Source organism: Anastrepha obliqua, chromosome 6, assembly GCF_027943255.1.
Source record: "Anastrepha obliqua isolate idAnaObli1 chromosome 6, idAnaObli1_1.0, whole genome shotgun sequence".
NCBI lineage: Eukaryota > Metazoa > Arthropoda > Insecta > Diptera > Tephritidae > Anastrepha > Anastrepha obliqua.
The window spans coordinates 78375052-78398309 of record NC_072897.1 but is presented as its reverse complement, the minus strand read 5'-3'; the positions used below and the strand labels follow the sequence as shown (position 1 = coordinate 78398309).

Sequence of the window (23258 nt, the reverse complement as noted above, 5' to 3'; positions counted from 1 at the left end):
CTGAATTGCCAAATATCAAATATCAAAATGTGTTTTACATTTGCACTACGTCTGCAAGCCTAAATATTCAACTAAAGCTATCTATGACTTAAATCCGGAATTACTGAGTTGCCAACCCAATATTTTTATGGCAGTATTCATAGCGTCAACGGTGGACCTTCCTTTCCTGAATCCAAACTGGTTTTCATATAATCCAGAATTGACGGAATTAATCTCGTTCTCGAGGTGGTTGTAGATTATTCGTGCCAATAATTTACCTGTAGAGTGGGATAGGCAGATTGGTCTAAAGCTGGACGGTTCCGTGGGTGGCTTGCCGGGTTTTGGGCAGTAGAACCAATCATTGTCGCTTGCATATTGATGGGAACGTTCCCTCCGCTAAGCATTTATTAAATATGTGTATGAACGTCTATGTTGCCTGGACAGAGGCCAGTTTAAGTACCTGATTAGGCCCCACCTGGTCACCACTTTGTATGCTGTCCCCCAAGGATTGTTTTCAGCTTCATTACAAAGCTCATGGAAGCTTTGACGCTTATTTTCTTTAATTGCTTTTTTGAGGTGATGTCGCACAGCTTTTTAGGTGTTTCTGGCTTCTGAGAAGTTAGGTTTGCTTCTTGCTTGTTGAAGGCTCCTTCTGGCCTTAATGCATTCTTTTCTCAACGAATGTACTTATACTCTCTTTCCACCATTAAACAGGAACGTGTTGGATTGTTGTCGCCTTGCAAGACGCACAGGGAGTGGGCCATACGGCATGTACCTCGGAATTTGATATGAGCCAAATGTAATTCGTGCAATGGTGCCATTTACGGAGGTGGTCTGGCCTACTTTCCCCCCGAGATGGGACACGTGACTACGTTGCTCCCTGCCTTAGAGCTCTGCATCTGCAACCGCCCACTGTAGCGCGGCTGGTTGCCACCACCGGGCTGCAACAACAACAGGAGGTCCAACATAGACAACCTCACGTATCCCTCATACCGCTTTTGGCTCCTACAGTTCAACTGCAACGGACTCACGAGCAAAATCGATGAAATAATCGATTTTATGAGCCGACATGGAATCCCAATAGCTATGGTCTAGGAAACAAAATTTCTCGCGTGCTCCTCCCTGCTAATCAGAGATGGCTGCAACGTGTATAGACAACATCGCGAGCGAGACAGTGGTGGTGGCCTACTGGTTATAGTCCACCTCACAGCGCAGTATCGTCCTATCGATGAAGACAAAGACCGCAGAGACAGCACTTTAGAATGTCAAGTTATAGCTGTCAGGTCAGGTGATTCCGAACTCGAAATATTTAATTATATATACCTCCTGTCACCTGTTGCACGCTTGGATACTGCCCTGAAATAGGGTGAGGTGATGACCGTTTGGGTGTAGATGACTTCAATGCGCACCACGATCTCTGGCATTCAATCTGCCAAACGATCATTGAGGATAGCTTTTGGCAGAGCAGATAGACGACTCGACATTCAGCACAGTGAACGGCGACGCTCCCACCAGGGTAGTAGGCAATTCCAGCAGCTCGCCATACAACAATTGCTAACGCTGGTCTATTAAATAATATGTTATCGCATGCTTCAGACCACTTGCCCGTTATCGTGTCGATTGACAGACTTGCCTACTTCGTTTCCACTAATCACCGGTCATACGTTTAAGCAAATTGGACTGGCCTCGCAGAATTTACAGAGGGCATCTTCCCGCCTTCCCCATCCCCTGCGTACGCGAACGCGCATTTCACAAGGTACTCACAGCTGCTGCGCAACGCTCCATTCCTGCTATAAGGATCCGGGACCTAAGTAGTTGCACTTCGTCGAACCCGAAGAGATGACCGAGCCATTTTAGCCAACAATTTATATTGCATCCTTTGGTCGACAGATCCAAACGTCGTGACACCGGACGGCTGCACAAACTGCCGAACATCACTTACTTTCTTCAGTGAGGAGGTTCAGGTGACCATTAACAAATCTAAATTTTTTCAAAGCCATTGGCCCTGACGGACTTAACATGCTGATGCTGATATCCTGGGTCCATTGAGGGTAGGATTCCTCGTAAAGGTAGATGATATTCTACAGTCGGCCCTCCAGCTGTGGCTGGCTGAAGAGGTGGTCTGCGAATTATCTGTGTGGTCGGCATTCGTCAGTTATTCTCCGAGATTAAAGTTCAAAACAGGAGGATAAAGTAAGGTATTCGTTGCGGTGGTGTCCTTTTACCCTTTCTTTTCGGCTTCTAAATATCGAAGCTCCCCTAATCACCAGAGAGAGAGTCACTGTTGTGTTCCAAAGTAATCGTTAATCTTGCTATTCCACTACGAGGAATCTCCAACTTTCCTCCACTAAATTATGGCAACTCTCTTTACCACCGGACGAACGAGGTCAAACCGCAGGTAAATTTTGAGCGCCACCTTCGATAGTATGCTCTCGTATTCTGTGCACAGAACTGCAAATGCTATTAAAGTCCAAAACCTCAACAAGGTCCTCAAATCGCTTGCCGACAGTACTTAAAGCAAATACAAGAATTGTTGCTGGCGACATTTAAAGCAATCGACCGACCGATTCTGAACTATGCTGCGCTTTCTGGTCGCCTGGAACTAGTGATTCGCAGTGGAGTAAGTTTCAGGCATGCCAAAATACTGCAATCAGGACATCCACGGGATCATGTATTTATTATATATAGATCTATATCGACACTTTCATTATAATAAAAGGAACACAAAAAACTCTGCAGCAAATCTAAACGTTTTTTCAAATTAAACATATTTGATATTATGTATATAGATTATAAGTTTTATATTGGCTAATTGTTTTTCTTCTATTTTTTTTGCAGATTTACAACAGTTCTCATGCAATTATATGTAACTTCAAATTTACTCAAATGCATAAACCTGCCGTATTAAGTACCGCTAACCTAACCTAAGTACCGCTAGGACATTTCGGCCCAAAAAAGTTGTTTTTCGAATTCGAATATGAAGTCAAACAATGTGCTTGGGATACAACCAGTTAGTTTTCGTGATACTTCTGTGTGGACTTCAAACATTTACAACAACAAGCTAACCGAATCATTTGTATATAACCAATCGACAAATAATTTTCTAAAATTTGTTCAACCTCAACCAGTTTCAGAGCGATTACATCACAACATTTTATAGGAATTTTTGAGAGGGTGCACGGAACGACATATGTGAATATTTGAACAAATTGCACTTTCATTATTACCTATACGTAAAGGGGGGAAAAATTCATTAAAAATAGTGGCTGTTATTAAAAAACAATTAGATATATAGGTACATCACATACTTTCCTTATCATTTATTCTTAAGTCAAGTCAGCAATTCGAACGCAATAAAGCAACCTTTTTGGCAAAATAAAGTAAGTTAACATATTTGCAAATAATTGTATTCCCGTAACTTCGACCAACGTATTCTAGTCACGGGTAGTTTTGGTTGAAACACGTGCGCACATTTCGTAATGAATTCAGTGCAAAAACTAAGTGAGCAATCAAGGCAATTTAGAGACAGACTCCGACGATCGAGTGCATGTGTACTCGCAGCAGCAAACGTAAAAGTTGTTGCTACAGTAGCAGGCACATCATCAGAATCCTTATCCACGGCAGCAGACAAAGCAGTAATTCGTTGTATTTTGCCAGCTGGAAAAGGCAGAATATCCATTGTTAGAACGGCAATAATTCAGTGGCGAGTCGTAGTACGAATTGGCTTAGCGGTGATTTGCGCTATCTTACTTACCATTTGGATACAAAAGCACTATATTGCACAATTTTATTTCGCAAAAGGTAGCGGAGGAGCAGGACCAGTAGTAAATTGTGCGAGAGAAGCTGCAACTTATGTTGTGGCGGCGACGCTTCAACTAACAGCAATAACGTCGCCGCCAAAATCTTTGACAATTCTTGATTTAACGGTTTCAGCCGGAACAAGAGCAAGGGAGCATCTAAATGTGGCTACTCCTAGTTTAGCGTTTCCACTGAGTAAGTGCTGTAAAGAAAGATAAATCCTGGGGCAAGCAAATACTTAGCAGAGTAAAAAAAACACTGAAAATACAGGAAACAAGACATCAGTTTCACTTTGACTTTATCACCTCGTTAAAGCGCACAAACGGGGTAAAAGATGAGCCAATATCGGATCGATTGTATATATTCCCGAATGAATACAATAACTCAACATATACATACTCAACTTTGACTTGTAGAGGGGCGTCGGCACTAGCAAGAGTTCCATGCTAATGAAAGGAGAATCACCTAAAAACTGGGAAAGCTCTCTACATTTATCAATCAAGATAAAATATTAAATAAATGCCTTCTATTCATGACATTCGTTACTTTTTTACGCATTCTTGCAAGTTGTACGCTTTGTAAGAACTAAAAAAACAATGACGGGCTGTACAACATATTCTTTTATCGTGATCTGGGTTGTTGGCGGCTACAAAATATTCGTATCTGGTAGTAACCGCTATAAAAATTGTGCCGTAAATTTCGTAATAAAGCATCTTACCTGCAGTAATACATTGGTGACAGAGATACTTCGAAGCTGACAATGTCTTATTCAGCACAAGACGTGCTCGTTTCAGTATAACTGTGAAATCCACGGTATAGCAAGCAAATGAGAAAAGTACGTTCAATTTAAATTATACTTAAAACAAAAAAATATATATATATAGTTAAATAATTAAGCAAAAAAAAAGGAATGAAAAACAATTTGCTTGCAAAATATAAACGAAAACAAGAAATATGTGAATTCTTTGTAATCAAAAACTATAAGTGGTAGTCAATATCGACGTATTTACTTAAATAAGTTATGCTTGGTAACTAAATAATTTAATAGGAACTACTGATTGATAATACGAAAAAATGAAATTATTATAAAACATAAACATTTAACAAAAGATATGCTGTCTTCGCCTGCATTTTAATGTATTACCATTTAAGTTCGGTAAATATGGACGAGATTGCAGAATCTACAGCAGCACCTTTAAGTAACGTTAATAGCAGCAGCATCAAACATAGTAACTACTCGCTAAATCGTACAGGAATTATGTCTGCATCTAAAAGAAATATTTGCCTCGAAAATGATCGTTGCAGGGATCACGGAGCAACAAACCGTGGCAATATAATGACTAAGTATAGGGAAGGTCGAAACGTCTCGCCAATAACACAAGATCCAGCAGTAACTCATAATAACAGCGCCAATAATACAACCGATACGAAAGCTCCAAAATACCTCTATCATGCTGATACTTATATTGAAAATATGACAGGTGATATTGTTTCAGATCGATTTAAAAATGTAGAGCCAATATCATCGAAAAATATGTTTGGCGATAATAAAAGGAATATCGCAAAGTTGCAGTGGTGGCATTCTTCTACGTCTTCCGTGCAATTGAAAGCGTTAACGCCGCGACTTACACCAATGTTTGTTTCAGTGAACAATGAGCGGGTTTCTCAGACGCAGCACGACACTGGAAATATCATTGCTAAACAAATCACAAATGATCCTCTTTCAACACCATTAAATACCTCAAAAATGCATTTTATTGATGGCGTAGTACAACAAAAACAAAATAACATGGTAACTAATTGCGATGCAAAGAGCTATTTTCAGTTACAGGCAAATCAATTGCAGGACACCCAGCAGAATTGTAACGTACGACAACAAAGTATCAATAATATTAGTGGTTCACCGCCAGTGATCGCAGTGTCGACAAAACATCTAAATGTGCCTCATCATTATCACCAACATCACAGAACTTCAAAATCCAGCGTAACGAGTCTATTGCCATCTTCGAATGATTCACACTGCCATAGTTATGACAACCATCATGTAACCGAAGATGAGGACCAAATATCACAAGACTCGCAATTGCTATTTAAAGGTGAGTATATATTTAGAATATTAAAACTTTTGTCTATCAATTTCTTGAAAAAAAAGTTTAGAATGAGGAATGATAGTTAGAATTTATCATTGGTCATGTGACTGGTCTTTAAGCATAGATTATGTGATATGAAACCCTTAGTTTTCTGAGAACGCTGTGAAAATATGAATTTGTTATGTTTTGCAATAGTGTCACTTCGGCAAAAAATGCTTGTGTGGACATTTATTGAAGGTTTTCTTCAGATTTTTCTGATAAAATCAGACGCCTAAAACGTGTGCAATATTATTTATTTAGAATCATTTCAGTGTTGTTGCTCAAGAGTCAGGGAATAGAAGATTGCGCCTTCAATAATGAGTTAGAGTTTGACAGACACCTGCTTGACACCTTGATTCAAAAAACGAAACGAAAAAACACAAAGCTACTTTGCTTTTGCTAGTTTCAGTCGACAGGGTTACCAGTTAAACACCTTATGATTACTTTTAGTTTTACATATTCACGGTATATTTATTCACTAATATTTTTCCTAATAAACATAAAAATGTTGTTTATTTTACAATTTAGCATAAACGCAAATTTCTTTATCATTTGTATCATTCTTATATTTGTGTTTGATTTGGACATTTCTTTTTTACGTCCTATTCATACTTTTCATTTCTGACGTCAGAGCTAGTCTCAGAGCGCAATTTTCTATTCCATCATTCTTGGTCGGTTTCTGTCTGATACAAATGAAATATGTTTTTGGGATGAGAACCGGCGAATTTTGTACGTAACTGGTGGTTTCTCGTTCTCGCGTTCCAGCTGGTCATCTTCCAATGACTCGGTATTTACATATCATACATATTATGCTATATTTATATATGTATATATACATATATTTTTTGATATATATATATACATAAATATCAACAATAATGTTTATATAATGGGTTATTTGTTTATATATAAAGGATGGTTAAGTTTTAAGGGCCGGTGTTGATTTTGAATAAAATACAATTTTTTAGGAAATTATTGTCATTTATCTTTACTATGATAATATTGGTATAGTTCAATTACGTATGGAACAAAATATCGATCAAACAGCCGCCGCGGCCTCGGTGGCACACCTCCATCCGATGGTCCAAATTTTCGATGACGCTGAGGCATAATTGAGGTTCTATACCGTTAATATGCCGAATTATCTCATCCTTTAGCTGTTGAATTGTTGCTGGCTTATCGACGTACACCTTTTCTTTCAAATAACCCCAAAGAAAGAAGTCCAACCGTGTCAAATCACATGATCTTGGTGGCTAATTGACATCGCCGCGACGTGAGATTATTCGGCCATCAAATTTTTCGCGCAAAAGAGCCATTGTTTCGTAAGCTGTGTGAAACCACATATCGTCCACATCCATATCTTCCCTTTCGGGCCATAAAAAGTTCGTTATCATCTCACGATAGCGAACACTATTCACAGTAACTGCGTGACCGGCCTCATTTTGGAAAAAATACGGCCCTATGATGTCGCCGGCCCATAAACCCCGCCAAACAGTCACTCTTTGTGGGTGCATTGGTTTTTCGGCAATCACTCTTGGATTATCATTCGCCCAAATGCGGGAATTCTGCTTATTGACGAATCCACTGAAGTGAAAATGTGCCTCATCACTGAAGATGATTTACTTCGAAAATTGGTCATTCACTGTTGCCATTTCCTGACACCATTTTGAATAACTTTAACGCGTTGCTCGATTGTGTATCTTTCCATGGTTCAAATTGAATTAGTCTGAAATTGAAAAATGTCAAACAAAATGCAGAAAAAAGCTTGACGTTTAGGTGTGGTTCACATCCAACATCGGCCCTTGAAATTTAACCATCAACATCAACAATGATGTTTATATAATATAATGGGTTATTTGCGTGCGTACATCCTTTATTGCGTGTTTTGCCGAACTCCGTCCTCAATTTGTAGTGCGCGTCTTGATGTTGTTCATCTAATCAAGAGGCCTACAGCTTTGCGTCGCCTCCGAAGGTCACCTTTTTTTTATGAAAAGCCTTTCGATGTCAGAAATACACTCGGAGCTTTGCCATTGGTGTTTCAAAACAGCAGTGGGTTTCGAACACGGGGCTTAGCCTGTGCGTGACGGATGGGTTATCCGGCTGTAGTGAAATTTTTTGGGCAGGCATTTTTAAATAGACAAGTATATCGCGAATGACTTGGAATCAAAATTCTAATTACAGCGGAAAACGTAACAACACTTCCACTTTGAATTAAGAGCATTTTTGCTTTCGAATTTCTTAAACATTTCTGAGCTTTTGTAGCCCTTGTAAATCAAAATAAAGGAAATAATTACTATGTTGTTCAATAAGTTTTGGGGTTCGATAAGAAATGAGATTTAATGATTTGAAATACACATTATGTATTATTCGGTATAGTCTCCCTGGACATCAGTACACTTCTTTCAAAGGGATTACGATTTACGAATTCCATTCCTGAAGTGAAAAGCTGGAAGGGCTGCGAAATACGCTTCCAGAGCTGTTATGGCCACATCATTTGATGCAAAACGCTTTCCGCGCATGAATTTTTTTCAGGTCTGGAAACAGATGAAAGTCAATTGAGGCCAAATCTGGTGAATACGGTTAAAACTCCAACAATACGAACTTTAATTGATGGATTTTAGTCATTGTCAAAATGCTTATGTGACTCGGTGTACTATCCTGAAAAAAAAAAAACACAACAAACAAACAAATTTCCTTTCGCCACTCTTTAGTCTCTTGATTTGATTTAGGATCATGGTTTAAGACACAATTCTCATTCATAATGATGAATCGACGCACAAAATTCACTTTATCCTTTCCTTGCCGAGAAAGTTGAATTCGAATGTGGTTTTGTTCCATTGTTAGTGAATACGGTACCCATTGTGTACACGAGATTCTGAAACACAATACTTCAGTCAAAATATTGCTAATACAGCCCGAGGCATCGGCTTCTACTAAATCTTTAGTATGATTTTAAATCTTTCCAATATCCTGTATTTTTTCTACGATTTATGGTGTTGTTCCTGTTTTTGGACGTCCTTGACGTGGATCGTCTTCAAGGCTTGTACGACCACGTTTAAATTCAGCAACCCATCTTTCTGCTGTATTAATTGATGGCAAAAAGTCCTTATGCACTTTAAACATTCGTTCATAAAATTCCTTTGCTATTAAACTTTCCAAAAATAAAAATTCAATCACCGCACGATACTTGATTTTTTCCATTGTAGAAAACACTGTGGCACGTCGATACTAAATGAAACTTTACATACATTCATATGAAGTGTACCAATACAACAACAAAACATGTTTGGCAGGTAGCAACGCCCTCTCTTATCGAACCGCAAAACTTATTTAACAACCGAGTATATCAGCAAAAGCACTTATTGAGAAACTGTATATAATAAGTCACCTTTATCAATTTGTGTGCTTTTTGAGGTTGCTTCATACATGGAGGGATCTACAGAATTTTGTCGCAATCTAATGGCAGATGGTTTTTATCAGAAGCTTCCGCGGCAGAAATACACTAAGAGATTTTCATTATTTATGGGGCTCAGGCGCAATTAGAAACGACTTTTTATCATTGAGTATTGTCCACGGTGATTATCGAATCTGGAAACAATCAATTAGTAGTCACGAACAACTGACTGTGTCATGACCTACGCCTACCAAAACATCCGTTATTTTAGTACCACCCTAGTGTCTGATAATTATGCTTCCGAATCTACTCATAATAACGATATATCTTAACAGTAACTGAAGCTATCGAAATACATAATCTACACAGCTGTGTAAATTACCACTTTTCTGTCAAGATCTTTTCGTATGTATGTGCAACAAAAATATTTAGAATTTTTTAAGAATGTTACTGCGCGAGGTACACAAAAAACCACTCTATACAAATGCAAGTATTTGAAATACAGTATAATTAAAAATGGTGTCGTATACAACTTCTGTTAGATTATCTTATCATGTCTGTTACGTGTTTAAATTCTGTTCAATAATATTTAAGTGCTCATGGACACTAGACTAATCGTGGAATCGTGAAAGCATGGTGAATTATTTCGTGAAATTGAAAATAGTAATGTAAATGGAGGATGGTTCCATGTGTAGAAGTCCACGCAAGTGGGGAAAGTTACTGATCGCCATTCACTTGGGAGTGGCCAGGACGATTCTTCTACATATGGTTCAAGCAGCTCACAACGTCCGGGATTAGCCCACGTATCCTCTGGTTAGCTTCCGAACACCCGTTCGGGAGTGAGCTGAAGTGAGAAGGCGAAGCATCCCAGCATAGCTGGTTGTGCGCTGGGTTTGGGACCCGCCACTTAAAAAACCCCCCCAATGAAAACAGCAACAAAGCCTCGGATGAGAACTTCCAACACTGATGACGACCCCTGCAAACGAAATAAGGAATACGATTTGAGGGCATGCACCTGGAATGTCCGGTCCCTTAATGGGGAAGGTGCCTCTGCCCGGCTGGTTGATGTCCTCGTGAGAGTAAAGGCTGACATCACTGCCATCCAAGAGATGCGATGGACGGGGCAAGGTAAGAAAAACATAGGACCTTGCGACGTCTACTACAGCTGCCATGTAAAGGAGCGCAAATTCGGTGTCGGATTTGTTGTGGGAGAGAGACTTCGTCGCCAAGTACTGTCGTTCACTCCGGTGGACGAGCGTCTCGCAACAATCCGCATCAAAGCGCGATTTTTTAATATCTCGCTAATTTGCGCCCACGCCCCGACGGAAGAGAAGGACGATGCGACCAAGGATTCTTTCTATGAGCGCTTGGAACGTTCCTATGAGCGCTGCCCCCGCCACGACATAAAAATCGTGCTTGGCGACTTCAACGCCAGGGTGGGCAAGGAGGGAATTTTTGGTCCCACAGTCGGAAAATTCAGCCTACACAACGAAACATCCGGTAACGGACAGAGGCTGATCGACTTCGCCGGGGCCCGAAACATGGTAGTCTGCAGCACCAGATTCCAGCATAAAAAGATACACCAAGCTACCTGGCTGTCTCCTGATCGAAAAACGCGAAACCAGATCGATCATGTTGTGATAGATGGAAGACACGCTTCTAGTGTATTAGATGTACGTACGATCCGAGGACCCAACATCGACTCGGATCATTACCTTGTTGCAGCCAAACTGCGCACACGCCTCTGTGCAGCAAAAAACGTACATCTACCTACGCAAAGAATGTTCGACATCGAAAAGCTGCAATCACAACAGACAGCCAGAAGATTCGCCACTCGACTCTCACTCCTGCTCTCGGAGAGCACTGCCCAACACACCGGCATGCGCGAGCAATGGAGCAACATTTCTCGTTCCCTACGTACCGCCGCCGAAGAAGAAATCGGATTCCGGCGAGCCCGAAAAAACAATTGGTACGACGAGGAATGTCATGCTGCCGCCGAAAGAAAAGATGCCGCCTATAGAGCCACGCTGCGATCGGGCGCAACGCGAGCCATGTGGGATCGCTACAGAGAGCTGAAAAAGGAAGAGAGACGTATTATCCGACAGAAGAAACGAGAGGCCGAAATACGTGAGTGCGAGGAGCTTGAGATGCTGGCCAATAGGAACAACGCCCGAAAATTTTACCAGAAAGTTCGGCGGCTTGCAGAAGGTTTTAAGACCGGGGCGTTGTCCTGTAAGAACAAAGACGGCGATCTGGTGACTGACGTACAGAGCAATCTTAAATTATGGAGGGAACACTTCTCGAACCTGTTAAACGGTGACAGCTGCGCATGTCATAGAGAATGTGAAGATCCCGATACCCCAATCGTTGACGACGGAATTGTCGTTCCGTTACCCGACCATGACGAGGTGAGAATAGCAATATCACGGCTAAAGAACAACAAAGCCGCGGGCGCCGACGGACTGCCGGCTGAGCTATTCAAACATGGCGGCGAGGAGCTGGTAAGGTGCATGCATCAGCTCCTATGGAGAATATGGTCGGATGAAAGCATGCCTGCCGATTGGAATTTAAGTGTGCTCTGCCCAATCCACAAGAAGGGCGATCCTGCAATTTGTGCCAATTACCGCGGGATTAGTCTTCTAAATATCGCCTATAAGGTTCTAGCGAGCGTATTGTGTGAAAGGCTGAAGCCCACCGTCAACCAACTGATTGGACCTTATCAGTGTGGCTTCAGACCTGGAAAGTCTACCATCGACCAAATATTCACGATACGCCAAATCTTGGAAAAGACCAATGAAAGGAGAATCGACACACACCATCTTTTCGTCGACTTCAAAGCTGCATTCGACAGTACGAAAAGGAGTTACCTGTATGCCGCCATGTCTGAATTTGGTATCCCCGCAAAACTAATACGGCTATGTAAGATGACGTTGCTCAACACCAGCAGCGCCGTCAGAATTGGGAAGGACCTCTCCGAGCCGTTTGATACCAAACGAGGTTTCAGACAGGGTGACTCGCTGTCGTGTGACTTCTTTAACCTGATGTTGGAGAGCATCGTACGAGCCGCAGAACTTAATCGCTCAGGCACAATTTTTTATAAGAGCGTACAATTGCTGGCGTATGCCGATGATATTGACATCATCGGCCTTAACAACCGCGCTGTTAGTTCTGCCTTCTCTAAACTGGATAAAGAGGCAAAGCGAATGGGTTTGGTGGTGAACGAGGACAAAACGAAGTACCTCCTGTCTTCAAACAAACAGTCGGCGCACTCGCGTATCGGCACCCACGTCACTGTTGACAGTTATAATTTTGAGGTTGTAAAAGACTTCGTGTATTTAGGAACCAGCATTAACACCGATAACAATGTCAGCCTTGAAATCCAACGTAGAATCTCTCTTGCCAACAAGTGCTACTTTGGACTAAGTAGGCAATTGAGCAGTAAAGTCCTCTCTCGACGAACAAAACTAACACTCTACAAGACTCTCATCATGCCCGTCCTAACGTATGGCGCAGAAGCTTGGACGATGACAACATCCGATGAAGCGACGCTTGGAGTGTTCGAGAGAAAGATTCTGCGTAAGATTTTTGGACCTTTGCACGTTGGCAACGGCGAATATCGCAGACGATGGAACGATGAGCTGTATGAGCTTTACGACGACATAGACATAGCGCAGCGAATAAAGATCCAGCGGCTTCGTTGGCTGGGTCATGTCGTCCGAATGGATACAAACGCTCCGGCTTTGAAAGTATTCGATGCGGTACCAGCTGGTGGTAGCAGAGGAAGAGGAAGGCCTCCTCTGCGTTGGAAAGATCAGGTGGAGAAGGACTTGGCTTCACTTGGTGTGTCCAATTGGCGCCGGTTAGCACGAGAAAGAAACGACTGGCGCGCTTTGTTAATCTCGGCCAAAATCGCGTAAGCGGTTATCGCGCCAATTAAGAAGAAGAAGAATGTAATGGCATGAAAATTCGTCGGTAATATCAATTTGTATTAGCATTCAAAACCGGTATACTTCTATATAAAATAGTAACACATATACATTTATTTATATGTCGCGTGACATTTTGAAATTTCGTACAGTGCGGTGTAATATAAAACAGTACGAAATAATCGTAGCAAGTCAAAGTTGACGACTCATTGTAAGTTTGAGTCTTGGTTATCGAATACAATTACGAAATGCAATTATATATTTCGAAAGTCATTTGCATTTGCTCTTCAACAGTATTCGATAACCAGAAATTAATGGCCTCCAAGATGGTGTCAAAAATTGCTAATCGATGCCTTCCAGCATCGTACCCACAACAAAGGTCGAGGAGAGTTGACTTTCTGTTTAGCACAATTTATTTTGTTTGTTTATGTGATCGCTGACTGGAATTTCCGTCGCTTATGAAAAATTTTAAAAGTTTAATCATAAATCGAAATTGGGTGACACATTATTTTTTCGAAAGTTGGTCTATATATCATAAACTGTGTTTAACCATCAAATAATTACTTTGAAGTCATGTTTCTTCGAAATTATATTTGAATGTGTGTGTGATTATTAAAAGCAAGTTGCAAAATTTTCCTAATTATTTTCGTATTTGAACTCGAATTTGAAATTGCGTTTATTTTTTGTAATAATTCTCAACAACAAACAAGTTTTTTATTTTTATTTATTTGTTTTTTTAATTTCATTTTGTAAATGCATCGCTTTCGGTGTACTATGTAACACCCATAGCATAAGTATATTAAGTACATGCGCTTCTCGTCGCTACAGAGCGACGTGTAGTGTGTTTTGGATCTCTTCATTCAGCTAAATTATAAGAAATTATTGGAGAAGAAGAAGAACAGTAAAAGAAAGAACGATTTGTCTTTCGAAAACACGGCAGTTTTGATATGCAATGTATAACACTAGTTTACGAATTTGCACTTTCACAAATGGTCATCGACCAAAAAGCGTTTTTTATACTAATTTGAGGTCGCTGAACCCAAAAATGAATTTTTTTTTTAAGGACGGTTTCCGAGATATTCCCAAAAAACCTGTTTTTTTTGGCAATAGTGCAGTTATTACCTGCAATCTCGAAAACAGTGCACGCCATTTCTTTGAAGTGCATACATTTCGAAAGGCACACATATAACCTACATGGCAATATATAATTCGTGTCAATGGAAGTCGTAGTTTTCGCAAAACAGCTGTTCAAAGTTAAAAAAAGGCATTCTTCACGTTTTTTACTAAATTATGAAAGTTTATTAACTTTTTTCTGTAACAAAAAATTTTTTTATATCGAGAATTTTGTCACCTACATTTTAAGCCTAAGTTTGTCTGAATCGACGAAAAATTGTAGAGGTTATAACGTATTATGTGAATGAAGACAATTTTATGGTCTGTCGTATATCCTTTTGATGTATACGGTTTCGAACAAAAGTAAATCATGCCAACCTGCGTATTGAGTCACGCAAAATAACTGTTCTTAGGCTCACTATAATTAAAAACAATATTTATTTCATAGAAATAAATATATATATATATATATGTATGTCGCAGAATAGGCTTATTTGTCCATTGTACCAATTCCAGCTAAATAAGAGCTAGGTATGACCATTGTACGTCTGTGTATATTTTTCGGTGGTGCCATATTTCTGCAAGTATAAATTTGTGCACGACGACAGAGGGCTAATGAAGAATTTTGTGAAAGCTTTGGCACAACAGGAGCAACAACTACCGTCAAATGATTCATACAATGATAAAATAATAATTTAAAACTATTGGTTAGTGTAAAACGTACATACTTCAAAATATATTTATCATATAAATTGATTGGAAAATTATTGGAAAATTTACAATTAACTTAGTTTTTATTAATAGGTGCTCGCATGTCGTTAAAAATGCACCTACATCACAGTCATTTGGATTTTTTTCCTCCGAATTTGGGGGCTGAAAGTGATGAACAAGGCGAGCGATTTCATCAAGATATTGCTACGATTGAAAAGCGTTATGAGGGCTTTTGGGATCAAGGAATGATGACCGACTACTGCTGGATGCAACTTCGTGAAGATTCCGTGCAACATAAAAGAAGAAGTTTGAGAGTAAAAGCGTATTTTCGACCTCAAACATAGCCAAGTCAAAAGCTGCAAAATCACACGTGTTGACTTTATGGTTCATAACTTCTACAATTTTTCGTCGATTCAAACAAACTAAAGCTTAAAATGTAGGTGACAAAATTGTTTTTCAGAAAACCTATCTTATGTCGATATAAAAAAATTTGTTGTTACAGAAAAAAGTTAATAAACTTTGATAATTTAGTAAAAAACGTCAAAAATGCCTTTTTTTACTTTCAACAGCTGTTTTGCGACACCGACGACTTCCACTGATACGAATTATATATTGCCATGTAGGTTATATGTGTGCCTTTCGAAATGTATGCACTTCAAAGAAATGGCGTGCACTGTTTTCGAGATTGCAGGTAATAACTGCACTATTGCCCAAAAAACAGTTTTTTTGGACATATCTCGGAAACCGTTCTTTGAAAAAAAAAATTCATTTTTGGTTTCAGCGAGCTCAGATTAGTTTAAAAAACGCTTTTTGGTCGAGGACCATTTTTGGTGTAAACTAGTGTAATGAGCTCTTTTCATATAAACTGTGTTGATATAAATACATATTTACAGCCATTAATTTTAAATTTAACTTTCTTTTAACACAAGTCGACAAAATTATTGACCTCTTCGGAAGAACGGAAATGTTGCCCAGTCACGTTATGCATAATTGCCATTGCACAGAAACCAAGTGTGATATATGTATACGGCAGATTTGGTTTGACTGGGTATTTGGGTATATTTTCCAGCATGTTTGGTATGCCTGTTGATATTGATGCGTTGGATTACAGAACTGCACGAGTTGTAACGGAACGTAACTTCTCATGGTCTCCTCGCTCTAATTCGTACGGCATCCAATTTTTTGGTTTTTGAATATGCAAGTTTTTTGCTTTCAAAAAGGATTTCAATTCAATATTGCTAATAATTAAAGCTTTTAAATTTTTCATCAGATTCTTGTCTTTCACATGTATCGAAATTAGCGGTTTTGTAAAATTGAAACCAATCATTAACTCTACCTGCAGGTGACACTTGTTTGTTTCAAATATTAGTAGATATTTTTATGGAATGTCATGCTGCCGCGCAAAGAAAGATACTGCCTATAAGGCTACGCTGCGATCGAGCGCAACGCGAGCCTTGTGGAGTGCTTAAATTATGGAGGAAGAACTTCTCGAACTTGTTAAATAGTGATAGCTACGCATGTCACAGAAAATGTGAAGATTCCGATACCCCAATCGTTCACGACGGCAATAACGCGGCTAAAGAACGACAAAGCCACAAGAGCCGGCGTCCTCGCGCGTTCCCCCGACAGTCGGTTCTTTAACGGAACGACCCGGATTTACTATATATCCGGTGAAGTACTACCATTCCAACAGCATTCCTCGTACATGTATGGGGAATGTTTTTGTTGCTGCAGCAACAACAACGGACTGCCGGCTGATCTGTTCAAGCATGGCGGCGAGGAGCTGATGAGGTGCATGCAGCAGCTTCTATCGTCTGATGAAAGCATATCTGCCGATTGAAATTTAAGTGTGCTCTGTCCAATCCATAAGAAGCGTGATCTAGCTATCTGTGCCAATTACCGTTGGACTAGTCTTCTGAATATCGAATATAAGGTCCTAAATTAGATTATATTCTATATGAAGTTTTACCTGCGACCGTAAGGTCTTTTGTGCCCTGTACACATCACAGGCTCTCTGGATCTCCGTACATGGCGGATACAGCGCAGTGTCCGTAGACCTGCCCTCCATGCATGTTGGTTTTGTTGGATCGTTGTTATACGCAGAGTGTTTGATCTGATCTCATTAACAACAATCTTCTCCATTGCTTTTAGTACAAAGGAGGAGACTGATTGGTCTGAAGCACTTAGCTGTGACTACTCCTTTTTTACTACTTTTGGAATGACAACCTCTTGTAACTTTCTCCACACTGTTAATACGCATGCCAGCGCAAAACTGGCTTACATTATCCCAACTAGAAGTGGAGGGATTAACTCCCTGCCTTGCTATATTACTACCGGACGAAAGAAGCTAACAGCCCATCTTATGCGTTGCTCGGTAAACAATTGTTTAGCCAGTTTCCAGTGCGATTGGGTCAGGCTCGAAAACACCGTATAGAACTCCGGGATCAGAGTGACGGCTTCCCGAAAATGTGTAGCCAGCAAGACGCATGCTCTTTTCACCTCATTGCATATATATATGTCGTCTGTCTTTTTGATACCTAGTTTAATATCTATTCTCTCTTTAGCCATAGCTTTGTGAAGCCTATCCGCAAGCGGGGTTGAGTTGATTTTCTCGCAGAACTTTCTAAAGCTACTATTGCCCTATTTGCTTTTCTGAATTCCTTACTATATGCGGTTAGAAGGGTAGCGTATTCATCCCAGCCGCTGGGGCGTTTGGTTTTGTTACAATAAATTGCCTTCGCACCGCCTTCCGAAGCGCTGACAGTTCCTTCGACCGCCATGACGTGTTGGTTTCGTCTTTTGGTTTGGTCTCAGGACAGCTACACTCAAAGACACCAATAACTGAGTCGTTGAGACTGTTTACCTTTCCTTCTAGCGTCATATAGGTTGTAATACCTGACCGGTTGTAAGACCTGACCTAGCAAATTCCTAAACTTGTCCAAGTCAGTGTTCTGGGGTTCCACCAGCAGCTGTACGTAGATCTGTAATGCAAAAATATGATTGTTTCTATTTAACACGACGCATTGTCTAGTAGTACTCTCTGGCGTAGTTGTTTTTTTTTTTTTTTTTTTTTTGAGGACCCTTACCTGGCCCTTGTAGGCCCCCGGTTCTTGAGTCAGTATTATGCTCAGAACTTTTGAGGCAGGCCAACGTGCAATGACGGCTGATAAAATCCTAGTTGGGGTATTGTGTGAAAGGTTGAAGCCTATTATAACCCAATTGATTGGACTTTATTAGTGTGTGGCTTTGGACTTGGGAAATCTAAAATCGATCAAATATTCACAATACGCTAAGTCTTGCAAAACGCCCATGAAGGGCGAAACGACACACATCACCTTTTTTATCGATTTTAAAACTTGCTTTCGGCAGCACGGAAAGGAATTACCTATATGCCGCGCTGGTATCCCAGCAAAACTAATACGGCTATACAAGATAACGTTGGTCAATAGCAGTAGCGCCGCTCTTGCTTAGTTGTTTGTTTTTTTGAGGACCCTTACCTGGCCGCTGTAGGCCCACGGTTCTTGAGCCAGTATTATGCTCAGAATTCTCGAGGCAGGCCAACGTGCAATGACGGCTGATAAAATCCTAGCTAGGGTATTGTGTGAAAGGCAGAAGCCTACCACAACCCAATTGATGGGACTTTATCAGTGTGTGGCTTTAGACTTGGGAAATCTAAAATCGATCAGATATTCACAATACGCCAAGTCTTGCAAAACGCCCATTAAGGGCGAACCGACACACACCACCTTTTTATCGATTTTAAAGCTGCATTCGGCAGCACGAAAAGGAGTTACCTATATGCCGCGATGGTATCCCCGCAAAACTAATACGGCTATACAAGATGACGTTGGTCAATAGCAGTAGCGCCGTCAGAAGTGGGAAGAACCTCTCCAACCCGTTTGATACCAAACGAGGTTTCAGGCAGGGTGACTCTTGTCGTGTGGCTCTTTTAACCTGATGCTGGGAAAGATCGAGCGACCCGCAGAACTTAATCGTTCAGGCACAATTTTTTATAAGAGCATACAATTTTTGGCGTATGCCGATGATATTTGCATCATCTTCCTTAACAATCATTAAGTTCTATTTTGTCCCCACTAGATAAATGAGCCGAGGGAATGAGTCTGGTGGTGAACGAGGACAAAACGAAGTACCTCCTGTCATGAAACAAACAGTCGGCACACTCGCGTATCGATCCCACATCACTGTTGACGGTTATGATTTTGAGGTTATAACAGACTTTGTTTGTTTAGGAACCTCCATTATTACCGATAAGAATGTCAGTCTTGAAATCCAGCGTAGAATCTCTTGCTCTCTCTCTGAGCATTTTGCTCACACGACTTACAATTAAAAATATTACGTCCATAGCTTATTGTAAGTTAATGTTATTTTGATAATGTATTCAAACTTTAATAATTTAACATAACATATGTTAAAAAAATTAAGACATATTTTTCACTTAAAACAAAAAAAAAAGTTGTAAGAAGTCAATAGCGATAATAATTAAATAAGATTTCAGTATTGAATGAGATCTACTATATCACCTTGATCCAAGAGTTCCCGGAATATATTCAGAAAATTCAAAACACAAGTTCATTCTTCAAACGTGATATTATAATCTATTTACTGTCCATCAACTGCAACGTATTTATACCGACATTTGATCCAGTTCTCTCATTTCTGGAACTCTATTTTCGGTATAATCATGAGAGTCGTCTTCGATTTTTGCATTGCTTCCTTTCGACTGCTGAAACGCGTTCCCCGTAGTAGTTTCTTGACTAGATCAAACAGAAAAAAAACGGAAAGAATCCTATCAGGTTAATTTGATGGCTATTGGATGGAATTCGTTTTTTTCTTGGTAAAAATTCACTTATAATGATGGCGCTGTGCGACGGCGCGTTATCATGGTGTGAAATCCACGAGTTGTTTTCCCACAAATCCTTTCTATTTTGGCGGAGCGCTTCATGTAAACATCTCTTCTGGCAAAAGTTCGTGCAGTGCAATACCGTGAGCATTGCTTCCTTTTTTGACTGAAAACAAAATTTTTTTGCGATCTTGGTTCATTCGGAGCTCTCAGCTCAGTTGCCTGATGTCTGAGTTGTCCTCCCATAAACCTAATGTTGTGTCAACGCGGCCCCCCTTGTTTGTATGAATTTCAGGTCTTTTGGGACCAATTTTGCAGCAACACGGCGCAAACCCATATCATAACTACAATGTCCTGAACGCATCTACAAGCAATGTTAAAATCCTCTGTCAGCTCTCTGATGGTTAACTTGTGGCTACTGATGAAACTTTTTTTTCACTTTATTGATGTTTTCATCAATTTTCGATCTCGACGGCCTGCCATCCTTCATGCTACTCGTAAACGGCTGTTTTCTTTTGAGTATCATTACCGACACAATTTCCCAACATTTCTAAGGTTTCCACACCATTGAATCCATTTTTGACTGAAAATTTAAAACAAACTCGTTGCTGGAAAGCCGAATCCATTTTTAAAACTGTAAAAATTCGAATACACGTGCAAAGGATTATTTACGCAAGATAGCGTAACTTTGACAAATGTCATGCAATGGCAAACAAATTTTGGTAGAAATGTTGACATAGAATGTCACTTGGGGGTTGTTCCGGGAAATTATTGATCAAGGTGGTATATTACTTGCATGCTCAGTGTAAAGTAATTTATTGCACAAAAACACACGTTTTTTTATGTATCTATTTTTCCGTCACGGATAAAATGCGCAAGATCCGTTATGCTCAGAAGATTCTGGTTGTTGGGCTGGCTTCACGTGAAATCTTATCAATGGCTTTGGAGAAATCCGTATAACTTGAGTCTACTTGCAAACCACGACGAAAAGCTGCATAACAATGTTAGGTGAAAACAGATATGTGTATTAGTTACTACAGATCTTTCCACGATAAAACCATGTTGATTAGAACGAGTCAGATGTTTGATATTATAGTAACGTTTATTATTAACGATAGTTTATAGTTTAGTTAAGCGACAGTTGGCAATAAAAATCGACCTATAGCAAGTGATATTACTCGTGCTGTCACTTACTAATATTGGGGTAATCGAAGTAAACTTTTAATGGTCAATAAAAATACCGGGTGACAAGGACTGATTGAATAATAGTTTTAGGGGCAGCACCAATGAAGCTCAATTCTTAAATACGGTGAAAAGATTCAGAGGTCTGGCCGAGATTAGACCGTTAAACGGCTCTCAGCGAATTTGAAAGAACCATCTGATGAGCTAAGGTAACTGGTGTCATGACAACTGTTTGCCTACGAAAAAACATTTGATGTTGATATACAAAAAAAAATTAACGCAGTCTTATAATGAATAGAAATCGGACGCGTCTTTCACTGAAGTAGCTATGAAATCCATTAAAACCCGTTTTGATATATTTGATGCCTTTCGGCACCGCAGCATATTAAGAAACCGCGGTGGTTTATAATTTTTCCACTTGGCGGTGTAGGCTATTATTTACTTGTACCAAGCCTGAACCAAGCTGGATATCTATGAAATAAGGCCACAATGAGTTACAGATATTTTATGGAGTTAATGATGTCGTCCGCCGTAGCTCGTGCACGAAACACCAAATGGTAGAGAAAGTTTTTCCAGATGGCGGTCGCCCCTCGGAAGGGGATGGCAAACCTCTGAATGTATTTCTGCCAATGAAAGAGCTCCTCGTAAAAAAACCATTTGCCGATCGGTTTCGGCTTGAAACTGTCCCCCTTGTGGAACAACATCAAGATGCATGCTATCATATGTACATATTGCTACAAAAATATTACGTTTTCTCTCAATAAAAGTTTTTTCAATGATTCCCTTGAGCTCGATCACTGGATTGCTAAATAAAAGTCGAATCACTTGACTTCACGTTGACACATTCACACGCTCAACTTAAGACTGATTATTTTCTGCGCATGCACATCTGCTTATGTACATGTGCGTAACAACTCCCGTGAGGCAACTTCTGTCTTGTGATCTAGTGTCAAGGCGCATTCATGTTTCTATTTTGGTATTTGTTGCCAGTCGATTAGCGAACTTTCATGATTTGTTGCACTGTCCTTCGCTTAAATCTGGTTGTTCCGATTAGGCACTAATTCTGCGATCAAAATGGAGCCAATCTCTCCAGGTCAACTACCTTGACTTCCCCGTCCAGATTTGCATTGCTGTATACGATATAAAAAAGAACCAAGTTACCTTCGTAAAAGTCCTTCGGGGTTCACAGCGCGGTCAAATCGATCCTTCATATCGGGTATGTTGCCTTAGACGATCATGTAATACAGCCATGCCACTCTGTTGTGCATCCCAATGACTACCTTCGTCCATTGCACTAAATTACCCTGAAGCTTTAAATCGTTAAATATGGTCCTTGCCGGTGATTGGCCGATAGATTCATACAAAGCTGAGCGATAAGCCAACAGGAACATTTGAATATGTTTTTCTCAATTTCGTTGGCACTATCCAACTACGTTTCGCAAGTGTATTGAATCTTTCGACCATTCTATCTGATTGCGGATGCAAAGGGTACGTGTTTACTTATTGGTCAAACAGAAATAAAGCTCTTTAAATACTGCGGACTCGATATTTCCTCCTTGGTCTGAATGCAAGTCAATAGATACTCTGAACCTAGTCACCCAGTTATGCACAGAGACCCTTAGGTTCTTGGTTTGGTAGTGCGTACGCTTCTGGTCACTTTCTGAAGTAGTTTATAACAACGAGTACATAATAGCTGCTGCATTTACTAGTTGGCATTCGAATTTGGAAAAATCGCTATGTGTTTGATGTCACATTTGTGCGATTTATTCGTGTGTTAGGTAGGTAGGTATAGTGGTTGTCGGTTGACACACCTAGGCCTGCTGAAGGCCCATTGTAATACCACCAGGGCTGTCCCCTCTCCTCACTCTGCATTGTCCTCATTGAACCAACCTGTGGCTTTAATATATCTAACAAGACTTGTTATTTTTATATTGGCTACTTTTGCCAAGTTATTCAGGGAACTTTTTCCTAAAATATAGAACCTTCTTCTATCCAGAGCCATGCACCCACATAGAAAGTGTTCTATAGCCTCTTCTTCTTCAATGTCGTTACAGCTTCTGCAATAGTCGTTATAGGGTGCTCCCAATCTACTGGCGTGCTTGCCAATCAGACAATGCCCTGTTAGGACCCCGAGAAGATTTCTCATGTTTTTCTTGTTTAGCTTC

General features: G+C 40.1%; 1 protein-coding gene across 5 annotated transcripts in view; it reads left to right on the top strand.

Annotated features, from left to right (window-relative positions):
* LOC129249814 (polyamine-transporting ATPase 13A3) overlaps nucleotides 1-23258 on the top strand; it is a 226877-nt gene that overhangs the window by 79749 nt on the left and 123870 nt on the right. For 3 of the 5 annotated variants that reach the window (XM_054889464.1, XM_054889463.1, XM_054889465.1), the window contains exon 2: nucleotides 2818-5873. In XM_054889464.1, the coding sequence (XP_054745439.1) occupies nucleotides 4913-5873 (961 nt within the window). In that variant the 5' untranslated portion in view covers nucleotides 2818-4912. The remainder of the gene's footprint in view (nucleotides 1-2817; nucleotides 5874-23258) is intronic. The other 2 variants (XM_054889466.1, XM_054889470.1) reach the window with 2 other exon arrangements.